We start from the raw sequence: 25976 nt of genomic DNA, 5'->3' as shown, positions 1-25976 counted from the left end.
GAAGGGCTTTGTCTGTTTTGAGGAATCTCATCTTTCTCATTAAACCATTTGAATTATTTATTCCAGTTGCTGCTCTCTGGTTTTCATGTATCTCAGTATTCTAAACTACCTGGATATGGCTTGAATGCATCTTCATTCCCAGCTTGTGTCAAAATCCAAGAGAAGACATACGTAGGGCAAACCACTGTGAAAGGTTTAGACATTCACCTGTGTTACATGGTTACTTTTATTGGGGGGAGGGTAGATCTGTTAGGCACAAGGGTAACTACCAAGAATAAATCTGTATATTTTGAAAATATTGCCCCACTTTGAAGGAACTGTGCTAGGTGCTGAAGGTGAATGGAATCTACACTAGAGTGATGCAGTTTTCATAGGCTTACAATCTAAGGCTTCAGCTTAATATTCATTTACTTGGGAGTAAGTCCCTGTGATATTACAGAATCCTAACAAGGCCCTGACCCATGGAGGTCACTGGGTAAGTATGCCAGCCTATTTACTGAGTCAAGACATCCCCTAACCTTCCTCAAAATGAGCATCTGCCACCATCTACAAATCTGTGGAGAGCAGTAGGACTCTCCTATTAACGTCCTTCCCCCTTGTCTGCCTTGCCTGCCCATGGGGAGGCTGCTGTGGGGGTGGGGAGAAGAGATGTTTCCAATCGCCATTGGGCAATCAGATCATGCCACAGGATTACACCACCCGCTGGGGTGGGGGTGGGGGGCTGAGGCAATATTAGCTTGCTGCACCCAGTTCCCCAGCCAAACCCAGCATAAGCCGTACACAGGTTTTCCTAGAATCATACAAAGAACAAGACATCCATACAGTTAAGTCAGTAAATACTGTAATTTATAGAAAATAACAGCAAGAACCAGTAATCACTTTATAATAAATCCTTACCTAATGTAATTGGCGCTCCTCTTTAATAGGCAACCTAACCTCCAGCCTTTTTTGTAGTCCTGGTTTTTTCCTCAACTGACACTATTTATTTGTTGTTCTTGTTGTTATTATTATTATTAATTCTAATAATAGCATTTCTGCACTGCCCAATAGCTGAAGATCTCTATCCACCTACCACTCACTCTGACTCCACTAACCATTCCATTACACCCCCCCTGGTGTCAATCATTATTCTACATGTCCTTCTCTTGCAGTCCCATTGAAATTCATGGGAGCTTACCTCTGAGTAGATATAGAGAGAGGGATTCTACATTGTGGTTACCACAGTCCAGGTGCAGCTGGTGCAGAATACAAATTCAGAGGGAGGGAGCCAGTGTATAAACATAACATGCATGAGCAAGTCACCGTAATCCTTTCAATGTGTGTTGCCTTGCTGAAAGCTAAACTTTTCTCATAGCTTGGGATGACTAGACCTGGGTCAGTGTGATAATGCCACTTGGCAAAGCATAAAGTGGGCTCTGGCTGTTTTATTTTTAAGCTCCTGTTATTTTATTTTATTTTCATTCATTCCTGATCATCAGTGACAAGTGACTTATTCTGTTTCTGTTTATAGCTAAATTTGGAAACCCCGGCAAAAATGATTATGGACTGCCTTGTGGAATGTGTCATCAACTGCCAGTTCTCTGAGTGGTCTGCTTGGTCAGAATGTTCACATACCTGTGGCCTTGCAGGTAAATGTACCTATAAAGGTTCTCTCTGAATAGAAACATATTCTAAAACATTTCAATAATGAATGCTCCACTTCTGGTCACAAGGCTCATTTTAAGTTACATAGTAGATTAAGTAAATAATGTTTTAGTTAATAACGTTTTATTTATTTTAAGTAATTATGTAACCTTCCTTCCAACTACATATAGCATCCAAGGCTGCTACTATTAATGCTGAGAATACACAAGCTGTACTGGCATACATTTTAGACGCATTGTAAAACATGTAGTCATTATTTAAACATGGAGGAGACAATTAAAATATGATCTGCAAACATGTACTACATGCTTTCCATCAAACCCCAAGTTGAGCTTATATTTCCTTTTACTTTGTGTCATTTGAGACAATCTGTCATCAAGCCATACTGAATCACTCAACTGTAAATGTACAGTTTAGGGCATGTCATACTGCTGCAGTGGCTTTAATAAAGATAGTGTCTGAAGTAAAGTAATATGGAGTTGAAATGTGATGCTTGTGATGTGAGCATGGGAAGACATTGAAGAATTTGAAAGACTTTGGGAGAAAGAGGTTAAATGTAGTGTTTATTATTTCCTGATTTCCCGATTGTAAGTTACTTTGCAATGAATGTTATCATTATTTCCATTTTTAGTGGCAATTATTTATGGAAGTCGTATTAGTCTGTTGCAGAAAAAACAAACAAACAAAAAACAAAACAAAAACCAGAGACTTGTGGCCCCTTAAAGACCAACAAATGTATTCTGGCAGAAGTTTGTGGACAGTGTCCATGAAAGCTTTTACCAGAATAAATTTGATAGTGAGATTAGATTAGAATGTGATCTGTAGTTTGAACATTATGTGTTATGGGCCTAGGAGCTTTTCAGTTGTTATCAGAAGGGTGTCAAATATGTGGCCCTCTAGCTGTTGCTGGACTGCAACTCCCATCAGCCTTAGTCAACATAGCCAATGATTAGGAATGGCAGAAATTGCAGTCCAGCAACAGCTAGAGGGCCCTTCTGATAATGACTGCAAAACTCCTAGGCCCACAACACATAATACACCTGCATTATAGTTCCTGTATATTTCCTAGCATTTGGTTGGTGAGAAGGGGGCGGGCAACAAACGTGCTAACCTCACAGTCTCCCTTGCATCCCATTGTGGTGTTCAGAGATGAGAAAATGTTATTTTCTATGAAGTGACTGCTTCTGAAGCAAACTTTGCAGGATCTACACTACTACTTTATAACGGTACTGACTGTCATTCTGCCATTCCATTGGGGCCCATGACACATTACATATACCGTTTTCAAACTGCTTTCAAAGTGTTATATCTTGCTTGGCGTAGATCCGGCCTTTCTGTTTTCCAGAAACAAAGCACCCACCAAGCCAGTAAAGGGAGAAAATGTGTTTGTGAAAAACTCAGAGAGGCTCCCAAATGTCAAGTTCCAGGTCTAGGACCCAAACAGTTGAGGAATAAAGCTAAAATCCTAAACACACTTACCTGGGAGTGAGTCCCATTGAATTCAATGGGCCTTACTTCTGAGTAGATGTGTAGAAGTGTACTATAGTTTGTGTTTCTTTTGTTCCTGCTTGGTGTTGTTTTAGAGTTGAGCAGCCTAAAATGATTTTGATGGCAATATCTTAACACAAATGGCTATCTTATTATCTTCAAAATTCGGGATTGTTAATTAAAAAAAAAACACCTAGAAAGTGAAAGCAATTAGTTTTCATGAAATGCAAAATGGTTAAGAGTTTAGCGATAATTTTAAAGGCATTTCACAGGTGAAGCCTCTTCTCTTTCATCTCCAGAATTTAGGGACTAAAATTACAAGGGGTGGATTGAGAACTGTTATTCTGCCATTCTGGTCTCTTCTGAGCATGTTATACTGTAACGAAGCGGAGCCATTCAGCTGCAGTCCTAGCTTTCCCAGATCTTATCATCAGCATTATGCAGCTAGTCCTTCACTAAGTATAGTCCTACATACTTAGCGGAACCTCCTGCAGGACTTTGGGGGTAAAGCTAACAATAGATTAATCACATTAAGTTCTCCTTGTCCAACTGTGAGTGTACATCTGTGCTTGTTTGAGTAGATAAATAATAGAATTCTGGTTTCAGTGGCTGACTCATTTTGAATGGATTTCAACAATCGAAGCAAATTACAAAAATGTCTAGAGAACTAAATATTTGGATTAACCATTGACTTTTGGTGGGGTTATCATCTGTTCTTCAAAACAACTGACATAAATGAACAATTCATAAATATTGATCACCTGAATCAAATAAGGTAGAGTATGGGAAATTGAAGCCTAAGTAACGTATGCTTCTGCTTTTCCTGCAAAACCTGAGACATAAAAGATTGGAGACCATTTCTGTTTTGAAATCTCAACAGCTCACAGATCTCATCCGAGACGATCCTGGACAGACATCAAACCCATTCCTAGACCTCTTTAGCTGCAATCTCACAAGCTCATTCATTCAGGTGTAGTGGCTTCTCTGAGGCAGACAAATGGACAGACTCCCTACTCTCCATCTTCTTTTCCATAGCCATAAGCTTTTTCAGCTGCTGGTGCTGCCAATACTTGAAGAGGGACCGCCCAGATCTTGCAGCACAAAAGACACATTTGTTTCTTCATTTAATGTGATCTACCCTCAGTGCATATGTGGTTAGGATTTTTAATTACGTCTGCAATGCAGACACACTAGAAAATGTGTGGCTTTTATCTCAAGAAGCACAATTCAAAGAAATGGAAATACATGTTTTTAGAAAATGGAAGTTTATCATGTTCCGTTTCTGCATCCCTCAAACTTCTATCATGTCCATCATTTCACAAACTAGTATAACATTTGTACCATAGTGATATATTTTAGTGGGGCTGTTTCAGTTGTTCTCAGTTTAGGTTTTATGTTGTGGAACTGTACACAAAATATGATTTGCTGCTTTTGCAGCAACGCAGGTGATACTCACATTTCCTGACAATGTTTTGTGTGGTGATAGAAGGGGGTTATTTGGATTGTTTCTCTGTTTTGTTTTGTTTGTTTCTCTGTTTTTCTCTAGCCAAACTCTATGCAGGTCCTCTAAAATAAAATATGGTGCTGCAGCTGAAATAATAAGCACACTGTGCTATGGATGCCATTTACTCTTTATGTTTGGGTTGTTTGGACTCACTGTAATATTTACTTCATCTGTTACATTTATATCCTGCTTTTCTTCCAAAATGTTGAAGGTGGCATACTGCTAGTTGAAAATGTATTTATGTGAAAATCTGATTTAAAACCTTCCAAATATAAAAAATAAACAGTAATATTGTTTTGTGCCCATGCGCTTGTAGGACTCACCTCTTGCACAATGGAGCTTTAGTGCTTAAAATAAATAAATAAACCCCTAGTTGCTGGAGCAGGTCAGGTCAGTGGAACTCACAGAAGGGAACTCTACTGATGCTCATTTCTGGAGTTATTTTTACAAGCACCAAAGCCCTTTTGTGCAAGTGGTGGGTCCCATGAGTGCAATGGAACCAGCAGAGGTAGAGTAGGCCCGTTGAATACTGCTCAGAAGTTCCCATTGCAAGGTGAAATACAACAGACAAGATATATCTGGCTTTCAAACTTATCCCATGATCCCCCAAAGTACTCTGTTCCATTCACCAACCCTAGTCTTACATTGGATAGCTCTTTCACAAGCAGAAGAGTTTGGGGACCACAAACCCACATCTTGACACTTTTGTTCAAGACACTATATCTTGAACAAAATAACATTTGTAAGGGAAACCACATAATTATTAACAAATATCAAACCCATACAAATAACTGTCTTACTGTGCATTTGTACCTGATGTGTAATAAATCCTCCTTAACACTAGGCCAAGCTTATTCCCAGGTCATCTATAGTGGCTCATCTTTATGAATGAAATGTAAATCTTCCCAGTATTATCTAACACGGCATGTTCTCTGAGTTCTTTATGCAGGATTACAAAGTTAGGGTATAAAATCTTAAAGAGTTCCTTTAGCTTCGCCACTTTGCTTGCCAGTACATGTCTGACAGTTCACTAGAGAACAGTAACAATAGAGTCAATGTTGATTAAGCCATCCAGAGAGCGATGTTCAGGTCTGTGAGTTAAGTCAGGCTCGTCTTTAGACCTCCTGCATGCCTTGATACAAAACTATGTATGGAAATTAGTCCTCCCATGTAGTAGAGAGGATGTCCTGCAGGGAATGGTAATATATCTATAATAATAGAAAGCAATCTGTATTTATACAAAGGGATCCTACATCTACGATTACCCACATTTGTATTTATAACAGGCTTGTTATGTTTTTTGGAAAGATGAGTTTTTAGCAGACATGTTATAATTTAGAGCCAATTCTGGTGCCATATTTGCTAAGGCATCTGCTGTTTGTACTGATTTCTAGGCACTGGTGCAGAGAGCAGACCAGTGGCATACAGAGAACTTTGCCAAAAAGCTTAGCTCAGAATTGCTTAGCTACAGTTATCTATGCTCTGATAACCACTCGTTTGGATTACTGCAATGCGTTGTACGTGGGGCTGCCTTTGAAAATGGTCCAGAAAGTTCAACTGGTATAAAACAGGGCAGCACTTTTACTAACAGGGACTGGCTGGCGAGACCACATCACGCCAGTCCTTTTCCAGCTTCATTGGCTGCCAGTCCAGGTCCGGGCCCGATTCAAAGAGCTGGTATTGACATTTAAAGCCCTAAACGGTTTGGAGCCAGGTTATTTGAAGGAACGCCTCCTCCCATATGTGCCTTCCCGGACCTTAAGATCATCCACAGGGGTCCTTCTCTGTGAGCCCCTGCCGAAGGAAGTGAGGCTGGTGGCTACTAGGAGGAGGGCTTTCTCTGCTGTGGCACCCTGGCTCTGGAACGAGCTCCCCAGAGAGGTTCAGCTGGCGCCTACACTGTATTCCTTTCATCGCCAGCTGAAGACCTTTTTATTTTATTTTATTTTATTTTAACACCTATTAACTTAAATTTAAACTTTGCTGTTTTAATTCCTTATTTTAACCTATATCAATTTTTGCTGTGTGGTTTTATCCTGGTTGTGCTTTTTATATTGTATTTTGTATTTGTGTTTTTGATCGTTGGTTGTTTTTATGCTCTTCTTAATTTTAATTTTTGTGAACCGCCCAGAGAGCTTCAGCTATTGGGCAGTATAAAAATGTAATAAATAAATACATTTAAAAGGTCAGTGAGAACAGAGTTATGCATGAGCTGTTGACCTACACGAAGGTCATCCAGGGTTGTTATGAAAAATAGGTTGTTCATCAACAGTAGTCGTTCACCCTATGGATTGATTTGAATTCCAAGGCTCCTTCCTCAGTGCCAAAAGCTGGATGATGAACTTTGAGGACTTTTTCTACAGTACAATCCCTAATACTTTTTAACCCTAGAAAAAAATAGGTGCATTTAAAGTGGGGCAAGAAGAAATGCAATGACCTTGTTCCGATTACATGCTAAGCCAAAGTGGTTAAGCATTTCGAGCTAAACATCATGTTTTAACAGGTCGTGTGAACCATTCCTAACTATAGTGGCTATGTAACCACAGTTTCAAACAACTCACTAAGCATTTGCTACAAAAGGGGATGTAGCCTAACCATGGCTTAGCGGGTTGTCTGAACAGGCTCAAAAGCAGCTGTTGCAAAATGATCAGGTGGGAATCTACACTGGTGTTCTTCTAACGCTTTGAATGGGTTACTGTGACACATAGTGTCATGTGACCCTGGGTCTCCAACGTTGTAAATGAGTCGTACTTACAGGTTCTGTTCCTTAGTTCCAGCGTGGCTGCAGATTCATGTGCCTCCTTATACCGGTAATTCTCCTCTCGCAACCCAGAGCTGCTGAGTTTGCTCCGCCCACTTCCTGTTCTCTTTCCTTCGCCCCGTTTGCTATCTTATCTGCTACAGCAGATAAATCACACCAGCCTTATACTGTGCAATCACTGACAATTGTATACAAAGGACTCAGAAGTTTTCCACCTTAGAATCTCCCATGCATCCTGCCTTAAAATTTGAATCAAATTGGGTCATCGGTTGATTTTTTATGATTTTTTAAAAAACATTTCCCCCCTCTTTGCAAAGGAGCTGTAGCTCCCTGCAGGAAAATTAACAAGGGTCCAAAGTCCAAAACTCATGACCAGCGGGGCTTAAATGCAGCTGCTGCTAAAACTTTTCAATTTGGTCTCCCACCCCAACCCTGACCAGACCTGACCAGACCTGACCCAACTTAGCTTCAGCAAAGTGGCTGGCTCCTGTATGTTCAGGAAATTCCCTGGGACTTGTGTTAAGATGTTTTGGGAGGGAGGGAGTTTGTGTGTGCTTATGACTTGCCCTGCACTGCTGGCTAGGAATGAGGCAGGCAGTGGGCGGAGCAAACCCAGCAACGAAAGGACTTAACAATGTGCCCTGCAGTAACGTTACAGCTACAGAGAACCACGTTAGAAAGGGACACTAGCAACGTTATAAGAGTAGTGTAGATCCGGCCCAGGAAACAGAAAAAGTGAGCTATTCAGGGGAGCATGTTCATATATATAAACATACATGATGTACAAATATAATTTTAACAATACAAATACTGTACATGATGTGCATATTTCAAATAACTACAAAGTCATTGATGAAATATGCTTAAAAAGATACGGACAGAAACACAAAACCTAAAGGAAGCTTAATCTTTTTTCACTATTCCTGCTGAAAGAAATTCCACCGGAATTCCACAGAAAAGTACAGCCACACAACAGGCAGACAGTTACTTAAATCATTTCAGGAGATGATCATCCAACATTGCTAAATTGAAATAGACTTCAAATAGATCCAGGTGTTGTAAATATGAATGTTCAAGATGTATGTGCAGACTTCCTGCATGTAATCTTTGTAAATGCAGATTACTTTGGATAGGCAATTTTTAAGCTATGGGAGTGTATTCTGGTTCCCCATGGGATAGCCCATCTAGTCTTTCAGAAGAGTAATTTCCATGCATAGTAAAGAGTGCATATGCAGAGGTTCTGCAATCCATTAACATATAAGAAAAATCAAAGTCATGCAGCTTCCCAATACTGTCTGAGCTAAATTTCTTATTGGGGTTTCACTCAAAACACTGTAATATACAGGAGAAGATGTAAAGCCAATCTGAAAATTAGAAGAGGCAAGCTTGTCATGGTGAAATGAACTATTTGTGATTGAAATTGTTTTAAATTATCAAAGCCATAATGGAACAGTTCCTTAAAGGGACATTCTTCACAGATTCACATGTATACATTTTTGTAAGTTTTTTTTTTAAAAAAAGTATGTGTGTGTGTGTGTGTGTGTGTGTTCGTGCTCTTAGACGAGTTGACCAAAGGCCTAATCCACAATACATAGGCACAGCAAGAGCAATAGGGCTTAAAATGGCCCTAGATGCCTGCATATCTATTTTCTAAGTTTGAACATCTGGCTTCTTAGTGTACCTGAATCCAAATCTTGGAGATAGAGTGTACCATTGTATTCTGTCCATACCAGATGTTTCAATATAATCAATTTCATTTATAATTAAACAGGAAGCACATCTACACTATGCATTTAAACCAGGTTGAAGCCAGTTTAACTGCCATGACTCACACCCGGCATCCCACATTTATTTATTTATTGCGTTTATATACCGCTCCCATAGCCAGGGCTCTCTGGGCGGTTTACAGAAATTCTAAAATTAAGATAAAAATGAGTATACAAAATTTAAAATTCTAAAATACAGAACATACACACATAAAGCATTAAAGCATAGTCCTTAGTAACTGTAATTACTTTATTCTTTATTAGCAATATCTATCAACACCACAGAATTATGGTTCTGAATAGTTAAATATTCTTCATAATGCTGTACTTGTGCAGTGTATGCATGTCCATGTTGTGTCCAAGGAGAATGTGTACTTATTGTTATTTATTTATTTATTTCTATATTGCCTGGAAGCCGAAGCTCTGTCTGAACCCCAGGCTAAGGTGACCATTTTCAGCAGTGAAGATTTTCAGGAAGTGTTTTTGCCACTGGATGTTACCAGAGTGGAGAAAGAGTAAGAAAAAGAAAGAGAATAAACTGAGTTTATGGATTCCATTTAAGCACATAATCCCAAAGGAGCCCACCTCTTTCAGAAAACTCTTTTAAACCTGAGTCACTCACTACTTTCATTTTGTAATGATTTATTTATAGGATGTAGGGAAAGATGTTGGCAAATAGGAGACAAACCCGAGAAGAATAGGTATTTCTGATCAAAAATAGTGATGGGGGAAATACTTCATTTAGCTACTCATCCAAAAAGCATTTGACACATAGGGCGTTCTGATGGTGCCACTCTGCTAGCACTTGCTATGACCGCACTCCTCTAATTGTGATTCTGGCTGAAACCGACAGCAAAGTGAAAAAGAAAAAAGAACGCAAACTTAATGCAAGTTTTCCAGTGAAGCATCATAATCTCAGAATACATGGTTCCCTCGTTCAGTCCCTTGCTATAATTTCCCATGGGCTGAAGAGAACTGCACACATGGGTGCATGAGGCATCCCGATTGTTGGATTTATCTCAGCAGCAATAACCAGATGGCAATTAGGAGGATATTGAACTGCTGGGGCCTTCCTCTTCCACTTCTTAGTTCTCCACAGTTTTTATGAGGCAGACTTTACTCCAGGGACACAAAACCTCAGGCCTAGCAGCCAAATCTGATCCTCCTGGGTCCCAACCCAGTCCTTTAGAGTTCTCCAAATGGCCATGATCCCTTCCCCTTGACTGCCAATCATTTGGTGGTTTCTCAGCTTTTGTGCAATTTTTCCTCTCCTTCTATAAAGTTGAAATGAGGGTTACTTACTGGCAGTAAGAAATTGAAACTAAAACATGCTGGTATTTTCAGCTTGCCACTTTTGCCTTTGTCCCCATCCTTTTGCCTTCAGCCCACCCACCACTGTAATGTGGCCTTCAACGTCATCTCCAAAATGGGATTCAGCCCTCAGACTGAAAGAGGTTCAGCACCCCTACCTTAAGCCTTTGTGCAATGTGGTGTGAATAACCCTTCTCAATGGGAGATCTCTTTTCGTGAAGATACTTGATATGAGTTATAAGAAGTTTGAGAGGTTTCCTGGCCACTAACCATCAGTAGAACACATGGCTGAAGTTGTCATTAAACTTCTCAGCTGTTGATTGTCTTCTGGTGGCATCTCAAAGAAATGGAAGTTACTATCCATTTTGTCTACGTAGCATCCCTATACCTTTGACAACCTCATGACAGGAGCAACAGGTAAAGTTGTCACCATCACCGTGTCTTGACATTTGGTAATACGCCTTTACATTGCATTGTGTACTCTGGAAATGCTCAGAACACTGGAACCCCACAGAAGAACTGTTGTCTTTCTTTTGGTTGCTGCTACTGTAGGCCTCAGTCTTGGTCTCTATGGCACTGTGGGTGGGGGACATCCCTCTCTGTGGTTGTTGAATGGTTGGCTGATTGCTTTGAGGGAGACCAGAGAAATATTGAGATGGTAATGAGGAATGGGTAACAATTGTAACATATAGTTATTGTAGCATCTGCAGTTAAAAAAGCACATTCTTTTTATTTCAGGAGTGAACATTTACAATTATATTTTCCCAATTTGAATTTTGCCAAAAGGATATGCAAATCACAGCATGGATAAAAGCAAATGGCTTCATTAATTTCAAACAGCTTTTCAGGATTTTGCTTCAATAGACTTAACTTTAAAAACCCATTTTGACTATAAAATGCTGGGGTTCCTTATCAATTTCCAAGGGAACTGGTGGTACTCAGAGGCTCTTGAGAGAACTCTAAACCTGCGAATGGGTAAAATAATTAATATTGGCTGCAATCCTGTGCACAGCTAGGCTGCATAAATTCTACTGAAAAATATGATATTAAAAAAGAAACTGGTTATGTGTAGGATTGTAGAATAATCCTGTCCCAAGGAACACTGCTTTGTGGCAGCTTTTCCATTTAAGCTCTATATGCAATTTCCTACCACAATCTAATTAAAATCATTCAGATAAGATTTTTCTAGGATACCCTGGGTTTTTCTAAGAGGTGGGTGGAAACATGGCAATAAAAAAAGGGAAAGGAAGGGAAACAGGACATCATAGACATCAACCTGTATCATAATGTACAAATCACAGTATAATAAGCTATGTTTGTCAGTATGAATGATTACCTAAGCACAGATGAATCTGTACTGATAGATATATGTTTTATTCACTGAAGCTTGTCAGCTATTCTTTGTTAATTAGTAGCAGCTGATAGAAATGCTTTGCTGTTTCCTTAATTAAACTCATTTTTAAGTTCCATCTCTTTAGGCAAAGGCTTAATAGAATTGATGACAAACTAGCATATAGTGCTGCTTTCATGTTCCTCTACGGCAAGTTAATCAATAAAGATAAGGTAGATCATAATGAATGATTGCACAAACAGAAATCCTTATTATTAAGCTCATTTCCTTTCTCATAATTAACCTTCATAAAAATGATAGCTTGCAAAGGATATAAAGGCAGAGCATAACATATTGTCTGGGGACTTATTTAGTAAACCCGTGCTGATGTTTTAAGTTAATCATGCATTTATCTTAAAACAGTATCTTAACATGCTTCCTAGTAAATATTTCCTTGTATATATGATAGACTTCATTAAAAACTCAAATCATGATGTAGTGTGAGATATTACAAAAAATTAATAATTATGACAGAGCTGTGTTTCACAATAACAATTACTGTACGTTTTCACTGTATTCCCCCCCCCGAGGGGGGGGTGTTTGGTTTGCATTTTATGACCAAATTACATTTATCGTAGCTGAAAAATTGCAACTGCTGTAATGGCCATTACTGTCCATAACCATTTTTACAATTTCCATTAAGAAGCTATTTATTTTCAGTGAAATATCCCTAACTCAGTGAATAGAATAGAAAAAGAAATTAGGTTACCATTGCTGGAATAATAGTGCCGAATGCCATTCATTAAAGTATGAGCAATCTCATTTTTTAATCCTTGACTGCCCAGACACAGAGGGACGGCCCAGGCAAGAAATGTTTTCTCTAACATTATTCCAATTAGAAGGCAGCTTGTTATTGAAATCGAAAGAGCCTCCTGAATGGTGGTGGTGCCATGCTGGAGATTGTGTTAAATAGGCAGGCTTTGTGTCTTTATCAAGTTGAGCATCCAACAACAGCTCTCATTAAGTCAGGGAGTGGGTAAATCTGCCATAGGCAGGACACAACCAAAAGACAGGACAAGTCCAATTACGGTCTTCAGACACTGAATGATAATATGCTCCCATTAGCAGAGTGGCCAAGTCCTCTTGCTCCTTGGTATGCCAAATTACCCATTCAGGCTCCCTACCCGCAATACATAAGGAAAATTACAAATTTCAAATGGAGGAAAGCCTTTACATCCCTACCATTTCAGTCCATGAGCACTGCTATAATCTCAGGACGCTTCCATCAGATCCCTTACGAACAAAGAGTCTGCCCATGTGGGGGTCAATGTGCCTGAGGAGCTCCCTCATTACCCTCTTTATTGCCCAATTTACAAAGATTTAAGAACAAGACTTGTTGAGGTACTTAAATCTGCCATTAGGCAGTTCTGATGGGTATTTGATTAACTTCTTACTGGGGGATAGATTGCAACGGGTTTCTGAAACGGTGGCCTTCAGAGCAGCAATTTGAAGGAGAGAAATTTGCGATAAGCTGATCTGTATTTATGAGTAAGCCAATGAAGGCCTACATAGAAACATGATGGGTTGGGTAGGACGCAAGTTTAGATTTGAGGCTCTTTCTTTCTTATAAGATTGCGTTGAGTTTGTGTGAAGTTTGAGCCTCCAAGGATGAGTTTGAGAATTCATCTAACACAACGTATGTTACATTTAAGGATAATCCTCTCTGCTTCTTTAGGTCAGATGCTACGGACCAGATCCGTAATTATGCCAGCCCAAGGAGAAGGCAGGCCCTGCCCAGCTGAAGTCACCCAATACAGAAACTGTGTGGTAAAACCCTGCTACAGCTGGGTCCTTGGAGAATGGCCCCCCTGCAAAGTCGAGGTATGCATTCTGTGCTGACTTTTGAAAAACATCCTCTTAGCACTGCAGGTGGAAAATGAACTTAGCTGATATCTACATATTGCAGAATCTTAAGACCATTTAATATATGTTTTAAACGTTACAGAGCAGTGTTATTTTAATATTATTGAAAACAAGGAGAGGTTCAGATCAATTCGCAGTGAATGCATCATAAATGCAAGTAAGGAGCTGATTAAAAGCTAATTTAATAGCAAAGGTCAAAGGAACGGACTTTTCTAATAGCACTCAGATGAGCATCATACATCTTTTTTACAGCAGCAAACCTAGATCAAAGCATGATTTAATTTCAGAGAATCCTGCCACCAAGGAAATTGACTTTTGCACTCCGAACACTATGTAGCCTGTCTCACTACATCGAAAGGCCTTGAAACAGTATGGTTTAAAGCTGTTGTTGCATAAAGTGCTGAGTATGACTTTTCTGCTTAGGATGATTACTTCTTTTTTTTTAATGGTCTGAAAATGTAAACGCTGACGTGAATTGTGAAGCATCAAATACGTATACCTTTGCTTTGTCAGCACCAGAGGCCTGCGTGCCCTCTCTGTCTTCATGCTGCATTCTGCTTGCATTGATTTGCCTGATGTGTTTTTCCACCCATCCCCATTCATCTCTTAGATTGTGCTTCATCTAAAGCATCTGATCCATTATCTAGCATTAACTTTAAACTGATCTGGATTTTCCACGCTCATTTTTTTCATGCTGTGGGGGCAGGGGTGGGGAGAGGTTGGAATCTGCTTAGCTTTCATCACATCTGGTGAATTGGACAAAAAATGGGAAGAAATATGGCAGAAGAAATATGGCTTGTTTTGTATCTGGTCAAGAGATCAGGGCTCCTGCAACTTTAACTGTTGCGATGAAGAGGACATTTCATCAGGTGCTGCATGCATACAAATTACAACCGCTGAAAATTTCTTTTCTATGCAACTGTTAAAAATACAGGAGCCCAGTCCTCCTTTCCATATGGTCATCCTACTTTTAGTCCATCTGTGATCTGTATTATTACTTCTAGAACAGCTTTCCCCAGCCTGGTGTCTTCCAGATGCATTGGAGTACTGCTCCCATCATCCCAGCCAGCATGGGTGATCAGGCTAGGGATGGTGGGAATTGTATTTGAACACATTCAGAGGGCACCAGAGCTGGGAAGGCTGCTGTAAAAGTTTATCTTCAAGGTAAGTCTCAAGAGGAATGAGAGAGCGCCTTCCCTCCTCTTTGCCACCACTAAAGAGACTCCTTTTAAGGGTCTGACACACAGGATACCTTTGCTCTGTGCACAGATCCTTGAAAGACACAACAAATCACCATCAGCCATGAGCAGAAGAAATATGTGAGGCTGTACCAAAAATAAGAAAGACGTCTACCATCTTCTTACCCTCTTGAGCATCTGATCAAGCATTGAACACAATCTACCTGGATTGCTTCCAGGAGCAGGGATCTATGCAGTATACTTAGCATTTCTTATTAATGTGGCAAGAACTATTTTAGTCCCATACACTTCTATTCTTTCGCTTAGGGTGGGCAATGCGGGGACGGATTTCAAGTGCGTAACCTCACCTGTGTGGTACACGATGGCTCTTTATCAGCAGCATCTAAACAAGTAGAAACTGCTCTCTGCGGAGAGCTTCCATCTAAAGACGGTGCATTGCAGCTTCCATGTTCCGTGCCTTGCCCAGGTAAAGTCTATGTTTTGTCCTTTTGACGATACAGGTTTACGACTCAATAGCCATGTTTGGCAAGGCAAATGTTTCACCATAATGTGACCTATATTTGTAGCATAACCCTATACAGCAGCCTTCCCCAACCCGATGCCCTCCAGATGTGTTGGACTACATGCTAGGAGTTGTAATCCAACACATCTGCAGAGCACCAGGGCAAGACATGCTAGCTGTCTTGGTTGATCACCATCCAAACCGAAACATGGCTACTGTGCAAGTCACACAAAGTTCAATTTGAATTAGTCCCTTGGTCTGGGCTGGGGTGGGATGCCTGTGGCCCATGGGATGGCCCATGGGGTAGCCCTCAGCATAATTTCATGTGGCCCTTTGTCTAATTTTGGGTGGCACAGAGAGAGAGGGAGAGACAGAGGGAGGGAGTGGCATTGCTGCAGACACCTCCCACTTTTGGCTCTTGCTCTGCCCAGTCAGATTTGGCCCTGCCCAACATCAGCTACAACCCCAAATGACACTCCTATGGGGCATCAGTCCTTCACAGAGAAATGCTTCCCCACCCTTGATTTAAGTCAAAGCCAATTCTATAAAATCTTGCCATATTACATCTGCATTGTATTAAGAAAGGCAATATAAATCCTGATGTGGAATTCTGTCGGAATTAGAGGGCTGCCACAGACCTGAAGTCCTTAAGAACTCCTTCACACAAAGGCCAGAGCTTTAGCCACCTCCATGGTTGCTCCCAGGCCTTCTCTGCAACAGATAAAGCTTCAGCCCGCACATTTCAGCTTTATTTCACGTTTACGGAACATACAAGTGGCGCACCAGCCAAGTGGACAAGCAACACATGGATGTTAGTTGAACATGCAGAGCACTGTGTGCTGATGTAATAAATCAGACACCATATAGTTCAGAAGTGGGCAACATGCAGCCTGTCCCTGTCCCCATGGTGGCAGCAGTAGGGGGAGGAAGTCACAACTGTTAGTGCTCCAAAGTGGTAAAAAGGTCTAATTAGGGTTTTTGTGAACCGCCCAGGGAGCTTCAGCTATTGGGCGGTATAAAAATGCAAATAATAATAATAATAATAATAATAATAATAATAATAATAATATTTTTTCCCTGGCACCTAAGGGGAGGTGGGCCTTAGAACCCTAATCCTTCCCACCCCAGAACACATGCAACCAAGACATAATCCAGGTCCCAATGTTACCGGGACAAAATGCGTTTTGGAAGTTACTTTAACAAACAAACTTTGGTGTCCTTACAATGATCAGTTTACATCATCTAAAGCAGTTTTTAAGAAACTGATTTCAAAGCATAATTAGGAGACCAAGATATGCTGAACTTTGGGACAAAACTGGCATTACCCACCCACCCCTGCCCCCAGCTGTAAATTTATATGTACTGAAAATGTTTTAACTAGAGTCAGGACAGCCATCGATCAGGGATGCTGCAGTTGAATTTTGCCTTGCTGATTTTGCATTGAGCAGAGAGTCGGTCTAGATGATCTCTAGGGTAATTCCTAACTTTATGATGCAGAAAAAAATGAGAGACAAACACTAGTATAGCCATAGTTCATTCTTTTCCCCTTCTGCTTGCATGTAGGTGATTGTCATTTGACAGAATGGTCAGAGTGGAGCTCTTGCGAATTAACGTGCATAGATGGCAGGAGCTTTGAGACTACGGGTCGTCAGTCTCGGTCAAGAACATTTATAATTCAGTCTTTTGAAAACCAAGACAGCTGCCCTGGACAAGAGTTGGAGACCAGGCCTTGCTCCGGTAGGGAATGGTTCAGCTTCAGCCCTTTCTTTTTATCTCAGAAAAATGTTCCCTTGCATACTATTTTGTCGTTGTTGTTTATTGTCCTTTCCCCCACACACACACACGTACCAAAAACATTTAGAAGGCAGTCATGAGGAAAACATAGGGAAGGACGAACAATGTTTCCAGTCCTTGGAAAGAGGAAAAAAGGGGAAAGGGGGAAACCTGCAGAGTGTAAGTTTCTAGAAAAGTAAACCAAATATCCTCCTGTGTGTCCCCTTTGCATGTTTTGAGTTGGTTTGTGTAATGATTTGTCTCTTAGCCAATTTTTAGTTTTGTTTGAAAGAGAAGAAGGATACATCTCAAATAAATAAATGCCAGCTTGAAGACTGATCACTATTGCTTTGTTTGGATTATAGGAGGGAAGTGCTACAATTATGTATGGAAAACAAGTCTTTGGCGAGATAATGAACGCACAGCGTGGTGCCAGCGTTCTGATGGGATGAATGTCACAGGTAGGCATATCTGCAAGCCTGCTGCTACAAATGCCATAGAAATGTACCAAACCTGCAACTTGTACTGGGGAATGGGGAGAAGGAATAAGTATTGGTAATTATAAAGATGTTTGAGAGGAAGAACAACTGTTGACTCACATTCTGCTATTCTTTTCATGGGCCACAATAGTGGCGACATTACTTTATCTAGCAGCTAAATCTTCTTTTTAGTTTTACCCTAAAGTAGGTGCAGGGCCCCCAATCCAGATCTGGAGTGTAGCATGGAGTGGAAGTGGGTAGAGAGCCTTTTAAGAGCTAGATTACACTAGAGTAAAACAGCAACAACCCATAGCTGCTAGAGACAGGTTTAAATTAACGTCTGTTTTAGCCCAGAGAATCAACCTTGGGAGGAAACCAAAATCTCATATAATTTGAAACATGCTCTCTGTCAGTTTGTTCTCTAGGTTTCATACTTGCTGTCTTTTAGAAAGATACTGAAATCATTGCTGTTTTGTTCAGGATATTTATTACAATATGAGCTTATGGTGCTGATATTTTTACTGTGTCATATTTTGTTCATTTCACTTGCTATTGTTTTTATTGTAGTGTTGTGAATGAATCCATTTTGACTGAAGCAGGATATAAATAGTTCAAATAAAATAATAGTTCCACCAGCTGGCACAGGGAGGAATCTGTGCACTTAATCAGTACAACACGCGCAAAGTTCAAGCCATACAATATATAGGGGTTTGTGGCACATGCAGAGAGAAGGTTCTTTGCAGGAAGGTTTCTTCTGAGCAAAGAATCCCAGCTGATTGCTCTGGAAAATACTGCTATGAATGTGCATTATCTAACTCAGCCTGCCCCATCTCAGCACCCTCCAGATGTATTGGACTGGCTTGATATAATGGGCAACTGGCTGGGGATGTTAGGAGTTGTAGTCCAACACATCTGGAAGGAGGCAAGTTGGGAAAGGCTGATCTAACTGCTGTATAGACTGGGCTTACTTCAAATAACAATGCCAACAGAATGAAAGGACCAAGTGCATAAGTTGGAACAACCATTTTCACCATCACAATGTCTGTCAGAGACAAAATGAGGATCCATAGGTACAAGAAGGAATATTTAATTCTTACAGTTTTCATCTCTGTACTGTTCATTGTTTCATGCCATGAGCTTCCCCCTTGTACCTCGCACTTAGAAACACTCTTGGAAGTGTGGATTCAGAATCATTTGGGATTCCCATGAAATTCTCACAGAACTGTTCCTAGCAGTCCTCATATGAGCACCTCAGAACCACATGGAAATGCAGACTCTCATTACCATCCTACTCACTTGGAGACACTGCTTGTGTGAACTGTTGTCTCCAGTAGCTGCCACAATAATGAGCAATTGCCTATGATGGCTACCATTGATTTTTTAAAATTTTTGTTTTAAGGATGGATAATTGTCCTGACTTTTAATGGAAGTGAGAGGAGAGAACCATGCTGATCTACTTATGAACTTCTGCCTTCTGAAGTTCTGTTTGGGTTTGGGTTTTGTTGTTGAAAATGTAATCTTGAGATCAGACAGGATGTTCTGTAAACCAAGGGCAAACATATTCCTCTTTCATGAAGAGATAAAGATTTTGATTGGGCATGAAAACTCCCATAGTTTATAGCATAGTAACATTGTTCATTTGGGAGGGAAATAAACAGAGTCTGAAAAAGTGAACTAGGGGACATGCCTGAGGATCCGGTTTGCAAGTGATTGGGCCTGGAAGAGTTTGATGGAAAGGAGGGAGGGCCTTTGTAGCCTGGCTTATTTATTTATTTATTTAGTTATTTAAAATATTTATATCCCGCCCTATATCACTAAGATCTCAGGGCGGCGTACAGATAAAACAATAAATATACACAGTAAAAAATAAATTAAACTATGATCCAAGTTAAAACAATATATAATTTAAAAGCAATAGATGCAGTTAAAACAATGCGCCAGTGAGTTTAACCATCAGGCTTTGTTAAAAAGCCATGTTTTTACGTGGCGTCGAAATGAAATCAATGTTGGCGCCAATCGGGCATTCCACAGTCGGGGTGCCACCACAGAGAAAGCCTTCTCCCTTGTCCCATCATAACATATATGTTGCATTGGTGGGATGCAGAGAAGGGCTCCTCCAACAGATCTAAGGTCTTGGGCAGGCATATATAAGGAGAGGCGCTCCCTCAAGTATCGAGGTCCCAAGCCGTTTAGGGCTTTAAACGTCATTACCAGCACCTTGAATTCCGACCAGGAGCGTATAGGAAGCCAGTGCAGTTCTTTTAAGTCCAGTGTTATGTGGGCTCTATAAGATGTACCCGCCAGCAGTTTAGCTGCTGCATTTTGCACTAGCTGTAACTTCCGCATTGTCTCCAAGGGCAGCCTCACGTAGAGTGCATTGCAGTAGTCTAATCGGGAAGTTACCAGTGCATGCACTACTGGGGCTAGGTTGTCCCTGTCCAGGAAAGGCCGTAGCTGGCGGATCAGGCAAGGATGACCCCAAGTACTCCGTGCCACAGAGTCCACCTGGGCCTCCAGTGACAATGATGGATCAAGGAGTACTCCCAAGCTACGTACCTGCTCCTTCAGAGGGAGCGCCACCTCATCCAGAACAGGTCACTTACCCAATTCCCGGACTCGAGAACCACCAATCCACAGAGCTTCCGTCTTATCAGGATTCAGCTTCAGTTTATTGGCCCTCATCCAGCCCATTACAGCCTCCAGGCACTGGTCCAGCACCCTCACAGCCCCAGCTGACTCCGACGACAAGGAGAAGTAGAGCTGAGTATCATCAGCATACTGATGGCACCCAACCCCAAAACCCCTAATGACTTCACCCAACGGCTTCATATAGATGTTGAACAGCATGGGGGACAGAATAGAACCCTGTGGCACCCCACAGCTTAATTGCCATGGGGTGGAACAAGAATCCTCCAATACCACTCTCTGGGATTGGTCCCGCAAGTAGGAGTGGAACCACTGTAACACAGTGCCTCCTACTCCCATCTTGCAGAGCCAACCCAGTAAGATACCATGATCAATGGTATCAAAAGCCGCAGAGAGATCCAGGAAGATCAACAGGGTAGCACTCCCCCTGTCTTTCACCCGGAGTAGGTTGTCAGTCAGAGCCACCAAGGCCGTTTCAGTGCCATGCCCTGGCCTGAAACCAGACTGAAATGGTCCAGATAATCCGTTTCTTCCAAGAACGTCTGAAGTTGCCCAGCCACCACACGCTCAAGCACCTTGCCCAAAAAGGGGATATTAGCAATGGGGCGGTAGTTCTCACATACCTCTGGGTCCAGGGAGGGCCTCTTCAGGAGAAGGCACACTACAGCCTCTTTCAAGGCAGCAGGCACCACTCCCTGACAGAGGGAGGCATTTACCACTCTCTGGACCCACCCACCCAATCCACCTCTGCTAGATCGAATTAGCTAGGATGGGCAAGGGTCAAGCTTACATGTAGTGGGACAGACCGATTGAAGCGCCTTGTCGACATCATCAGTATTAAACTTATTTGAATTTTTAGGAGAGGAACTACCTTACATTTTTGGGGAAACTGTTTCCAAGTCATCAGTAACTGAATAATGAGACGGTGAGGGAGACAGATTTTCATTTTGATTCTTTATTTTTCTGCTGAAATGCTGTCTATTTAACTGGAATGGGGTCAAACTGTTAAGACTTATAATAAAGATATATCCTTATATACAATTGCTCATGAATCCATGCCTATAACTGGGGTTCAGGACAATTAATTGCTTTTCTTTTGAGATAGTCCACCCTGGCAGACTTAAACTATCAGACCTAGATTTCCCTGGTATTTTTTCCTTAACGTCTCCTAAGTTCTACTGTTTGATTTAAAAAAAACACCTGTCTACATGGGTGTGAGGAATCCATGGCATGCTATAATTGAAAAAAGGTAGCTCAGTAGCAAATCTAATGTTGGTGATGGCGATTTCTTATGTTCCAGTTGAGGCTCAAGGAAACTGACCTTCACATATTTTTCAACCAATGCCCTGTGTTCATATGCATCCGCAAGCTGTTCTTCCAGTTTTTCCTCATGACAACCTGGATCATTTTTGAGTAACCCAGATGCAAGATTCGGTTTGCTCAGCCATTTCTGCTAACAACTGCAGCTTTACAATCCATGCACTTTTAAACACGTGTTCATTGCATTCATATTTTACAACTTTGGGTTTACACTTACAAATATCAGCTGATGCAAGAGACACCTCCCCCCCCCCCCAAATGTGTGAGAGATACTTCCTGGTCTGCAGAATGGATGTTCCAACTTTCCCATACCAGAGTACCTTGGGAATGACATGAATACACTGTTAGGGGTTGTTGTTGTTTGTTTGTTTGTTAAGGCAGAGTTGCAGCACAGCAAAGTAACCTGCAGACATTCCTAACTCATTTTGAAATGTATTTTGATGTTTTCTCTTGACAATTGGTCTTACAGGGGGTTGTTCTGTTCAGATGCAGCCAGCTACAACCAGGCATTGCAGCCCAGCCTGTAAAAAGCCCTTCTCTTACTGCACACAGGTAATCAAGATAGTGCTATTTACATAATCAAAATTAATACTGTTGATAGATCATAAATTATCTTTAGAATTTAAAAAAACTTTCCAATGTACAATAAATGTAGTTTGGTATGTATAGGACACCACCTAGAGGGAAACTCCAAAAAATTAATTTAATATATACCATGCAATTGTAAAAGAAATGCATGAGGCATGTGTGTGGGGAACTGTGAGTTACCGTATATTTGGTTTTACTAAACCTAAGAAGAGCCATGCTGGATCAGACCAAAGGCCTGTCTAGTCCAAGATTCTGTTCACATGGTCAACCAGAGAGCAGAGGCCATGTTCCTTTGCCCTCTTGATAATTCTTTGGGTAGGGAGTAGAGAACTCATGGTGGGCTCGCCCCACGAGTTTGCCGAGCCCTGCTCATCCGGCCCTCTCCAGCATACCAGGGAATTGTGCACTTTCTAGAGGCCCTGGAAACTGCTTTGCCTTCCCTACCCCCATACCAATCGGGGCCTTAAAGGCCCTCTAAATGCAAGGTTAAGAGGGCTTTAAGGCCCTGATTGGCACAGGAAGGAACGTGATCTCCTCAAGGCTGGGTAAATCACATATTTTTCTCCTCCACTCTAATGGTGGACAGCACCTTGAGGGGAAAAAGATATACCATTAATGCAGCAGGGGGAAATGCATAGGGCACAGGTCAGGGCGGATGCTGGACACATCTGCCTGGGCTCGTGAGGGATGGATATGGGGGCATCTGCTGCCGTCGCAGGCCTAGGCAGATTTTCACCCCAACACTATCCTTGGGACACTGAAATATAATAATGAGGCTACTACCTTATTGATGTTGTCCTTAATAGTCATGAGATGCTCAGGCAATATAAGCAGAGAAAGGTGAATGTAGACAACCAAGTGGTAAATCCACCACAAGGCATTCAACACTTGGAGAGCCAGTGTTTAGCATTGTTTATTTTGTGAGGAGAATTTTACCACCACCAAGGCAATGCCTTGTCAAGGCAGGAGAGTGGTAAAATTTTAATTATGCCATGGCAGATGCTACAGATAACTGGTTCCTGTTATATGGCCATCTTGAAAGGTTAACACTTTGAAAATGGCTGGCTGGATTTACCTTTCCTGGGGGAACTGAGAGATAAAACTCATGAATACAAGCCATGATGTATCTGTTGTGTGTCTCAAACTTTTCAGTTTAAGTGTGTGGGATCAAATGTTTTATGCTCCCCCACATAATCTATACACATGCAAAACATATCAACATAAGAAGAGCCGTGATGGATCAAACCAAAGGCCTGTCTAGTCCAAGATTGTTTTTGTGAGGATAAAAACGGAGGGGAGGAGGATTATGTATGCCACCTTGGGTTCCTTGGAGGAAAAAAGGTGGGATATAAATGCAATAATAAAAAATAAAATATTGCTTATTTTTCCATTTTTCCATGATTTTCAGTTTGTTTTTCCAGATAAAAGAAATGCAGAAATGTTCCTCCCCACATGATCTCAACATTTAAGCAGTTACCTATCCATTAAAGGACCTCACCTTAGCATGACTGCTAAGTTTTCTGAGGAACCTTGTCAAAAGCCTTTTGCAAGTCCAAGTAACCAATGCCTGTCAAATCACCCCTGCAGACATGTTCCTTGATACTCTCAAAGGACTCTAAAAGAATAGTGAGACGGGACTCACCTTTGCAAAAGCCATGGTTATGAGTACTTCAGGGAGGTTTGCATTTATACAGCCAAATCTCCAGCTTCAGTATGCAATGGTACAGTCAAGCAACAGATACATTACATAGGCATGGGTTCATCTAATTCGACTCAATCAAATAGGGCCCTTAGATGCAAAAATAAAAAAATAAAAAATCGAGGTAGAAGCAGTCAGAAAACAGTCATTACACATCTTTGTAATGCCATTAAGGTCAGGAAATAGTGGGAAAGGTGTGCCTTCCAAATCTGCAGGTTCTGTTGCTACAGTATACTTTTACTATACTTGAAGCTGTCCATCCAAACATTACATAACACTCATGTTTGCAGTGTTCTTTTGCCATACCATTACACACATTCTCAAAACAGGTATGGAAAAGCGAGAAGCACACCAGGAACTACAGATGCTAACCACTGCTGCAAATATTGGTCCACTCACTGCTGCATGTAGGATGGAGGGCTTTGCCCCAACCGAAGAGGAATGCCCCCTGAACCATATAAATAGATTAGCTGGTGGGAAGGCATGCCCTGGTGGCAGACATCCTCACAGCTTCAGCGCAAGGCTAAGCAACAAGGAACCCGCACGGTTGCTGGCAGTGCAAGATCAGTTGATCACCTCTGTGCCAGCCGAGTAGACATTTTTCTGCTCCTTGCCTAGACTGGCTGTGGGACAGGGTTCCCCCCACCCCACCCCACCCACACACATTACTCCACACTGCTAGGGGTGCTTTGTGCTAGTAGGTAGAATTTGGGCCCTAGGATATGGTTTCAACAGGCAAGCACAGTGTGGGGACTGGAAAGAAGTGAACAGTGGTGAGCACCTTGGTATATCATCTGGGTGACAGGAAGTCCTAAACCATCTCACTCTTTTTACCTGCTTAGGGAACCCCTTGCTGCAAAAGGCGAACTCCTCACATCAGTATCCATACCATGGGCCATAACCAAACTACTCTTAATGTATCAAGGGATATTTTCTTTTAATTCCAAGGTTCTCTGGAATCGTTGCCCTCAGTAAGATCTATGGCCTTAGCTAGACCTAAGGTTTATCCCGGGATCGTCCCGGGGTCATCTTGTTCATGTGAATGACACACAGGATATCCCGGGAACAGGCAGGGATGATCCCGGCATAAACCTTAGGTCTAGCTAAGGCCTAAGTAATATCAACAAGACAATTCCCAGTGACTTTAATGTATGAGGCTAAGAATGCAGCCAGTATATTACATCTTGTAAAAGCTCTGTTTTCCTTTTGCCTTTGAAATGTGCAAGTTGCTCCTGTCAACATTTCCATCTTTGAATGTTGACACATAGTGAAATGCAAGCTTAAGCATGTCTACTCAGAAGTAAGTTCCATCGAGTTTTTCTCCCAAGTAAGTGTTCATAGGATCACAGCCTTAGGTAAATAATAATGTGTTATTTAACCTGGAAAAATAATATTGTCAGTCTTGCTGATGTTGCAGGGTTTTCAGTAGTGTGATCTTTCTGTGAGATGGATTTTGTGCTCAGTGTTTCTTCTGCAACCTTTTATCTGAAAAAGGTGAAAAAGAAACAGACCACCCATTGCTTTACTGTGCTTAATATGAATCAGATTTTTTTTCCCCTCAGTTCATACAGTATTGGAAATCTGTCTTAAGTCTTTGGGATAGGCTGGGCATATAAATAAACCATTTGGCATTTGGTGAGCTGGTAAAAAGGCAGAAACCTCTCAGCAGAAACATCTTTTGTGATGCGTTTTTATGGGGAGAACTGACTTCAGTATTGTATACATTCTTGTTACCTAGAGTGGCATCTGTGGCTGTGAGAGAGGCTATAGAGAAATAATGAGATCAAATGGTTTCCTGGATTATTGTGTGAAGGTACCCGGTTTAGAAGATAAGAAGGCCGATGTTAAAACGAATGCTGCAAAACATAAACCTGTCAACTCAAAAATGCATGACATTTTTAAAGGATGGTCAATTCAGCCTTTTAACCCAGGTAAACAAATAAAGGGAAAAAAGAAGATAAAATGTACTGTGATCAGTTTTTTAAATTTCAGAACATAAAGTTCATGCTCAGTGGATCATATAATCGCAAACAATGCTATAGA

General features: G+C 41.2%; 1 protein-coding gene across 1 annotated transcript in view; it reads left to right on the top strand.

The window, feature by feature from the left end:
- THSD7B (thrombospondin type 1 domain containing 7B) overlaps positions 1–25976 on the top strand; it is a 440833-nt gene that overhangs the window by 411452 nt on the left and 3405 nt on the right. Inside the window, exons 20-26 of the mRNA XM_063118635.1 lie at positions 1511–1628; positions 13540–13685; positions 15233–15392; positions 16992–17165; positions 17567–17662; positions 22116–22198; positions 25672–25864. Coding sequence (XP_062974705.1) covers positions 1511–1628; positions 13540–13685; positions 15233–15392; positions 16992–17165; positions 17567–17662; positions 22116–22198; positions 25672–25864 — 970 coding nt within the window. The remainder of the gene's footprint in view (positions 1–1510; positions 1629–13539; positions 13686–15232; positions 15393–16991; positions 17166–17566; positions 17663–22115; positions 22199–25671; positions 25865–25976) is intronic.

The sequence above is a fragment of the Elgaria multicarinata genome, chromosome 2 (assembly GCF_023053635.1).
Source record: "Elgaria multicarinata webbii isolate HBS135686 ecotype San Diego chromosome 2, rElgMul1.1.pri, whole genome shotgun sequence".
NCBI classification, from domain to species: Eukaryota; Metazoa; Chordata; class Lepidosauria; order Squamata; family Anguidae; genus Elgaria; species Elgaria multicarinata.
This window is presented reverse-complemented; position numbering and strand designations above follow the sequence as displayed.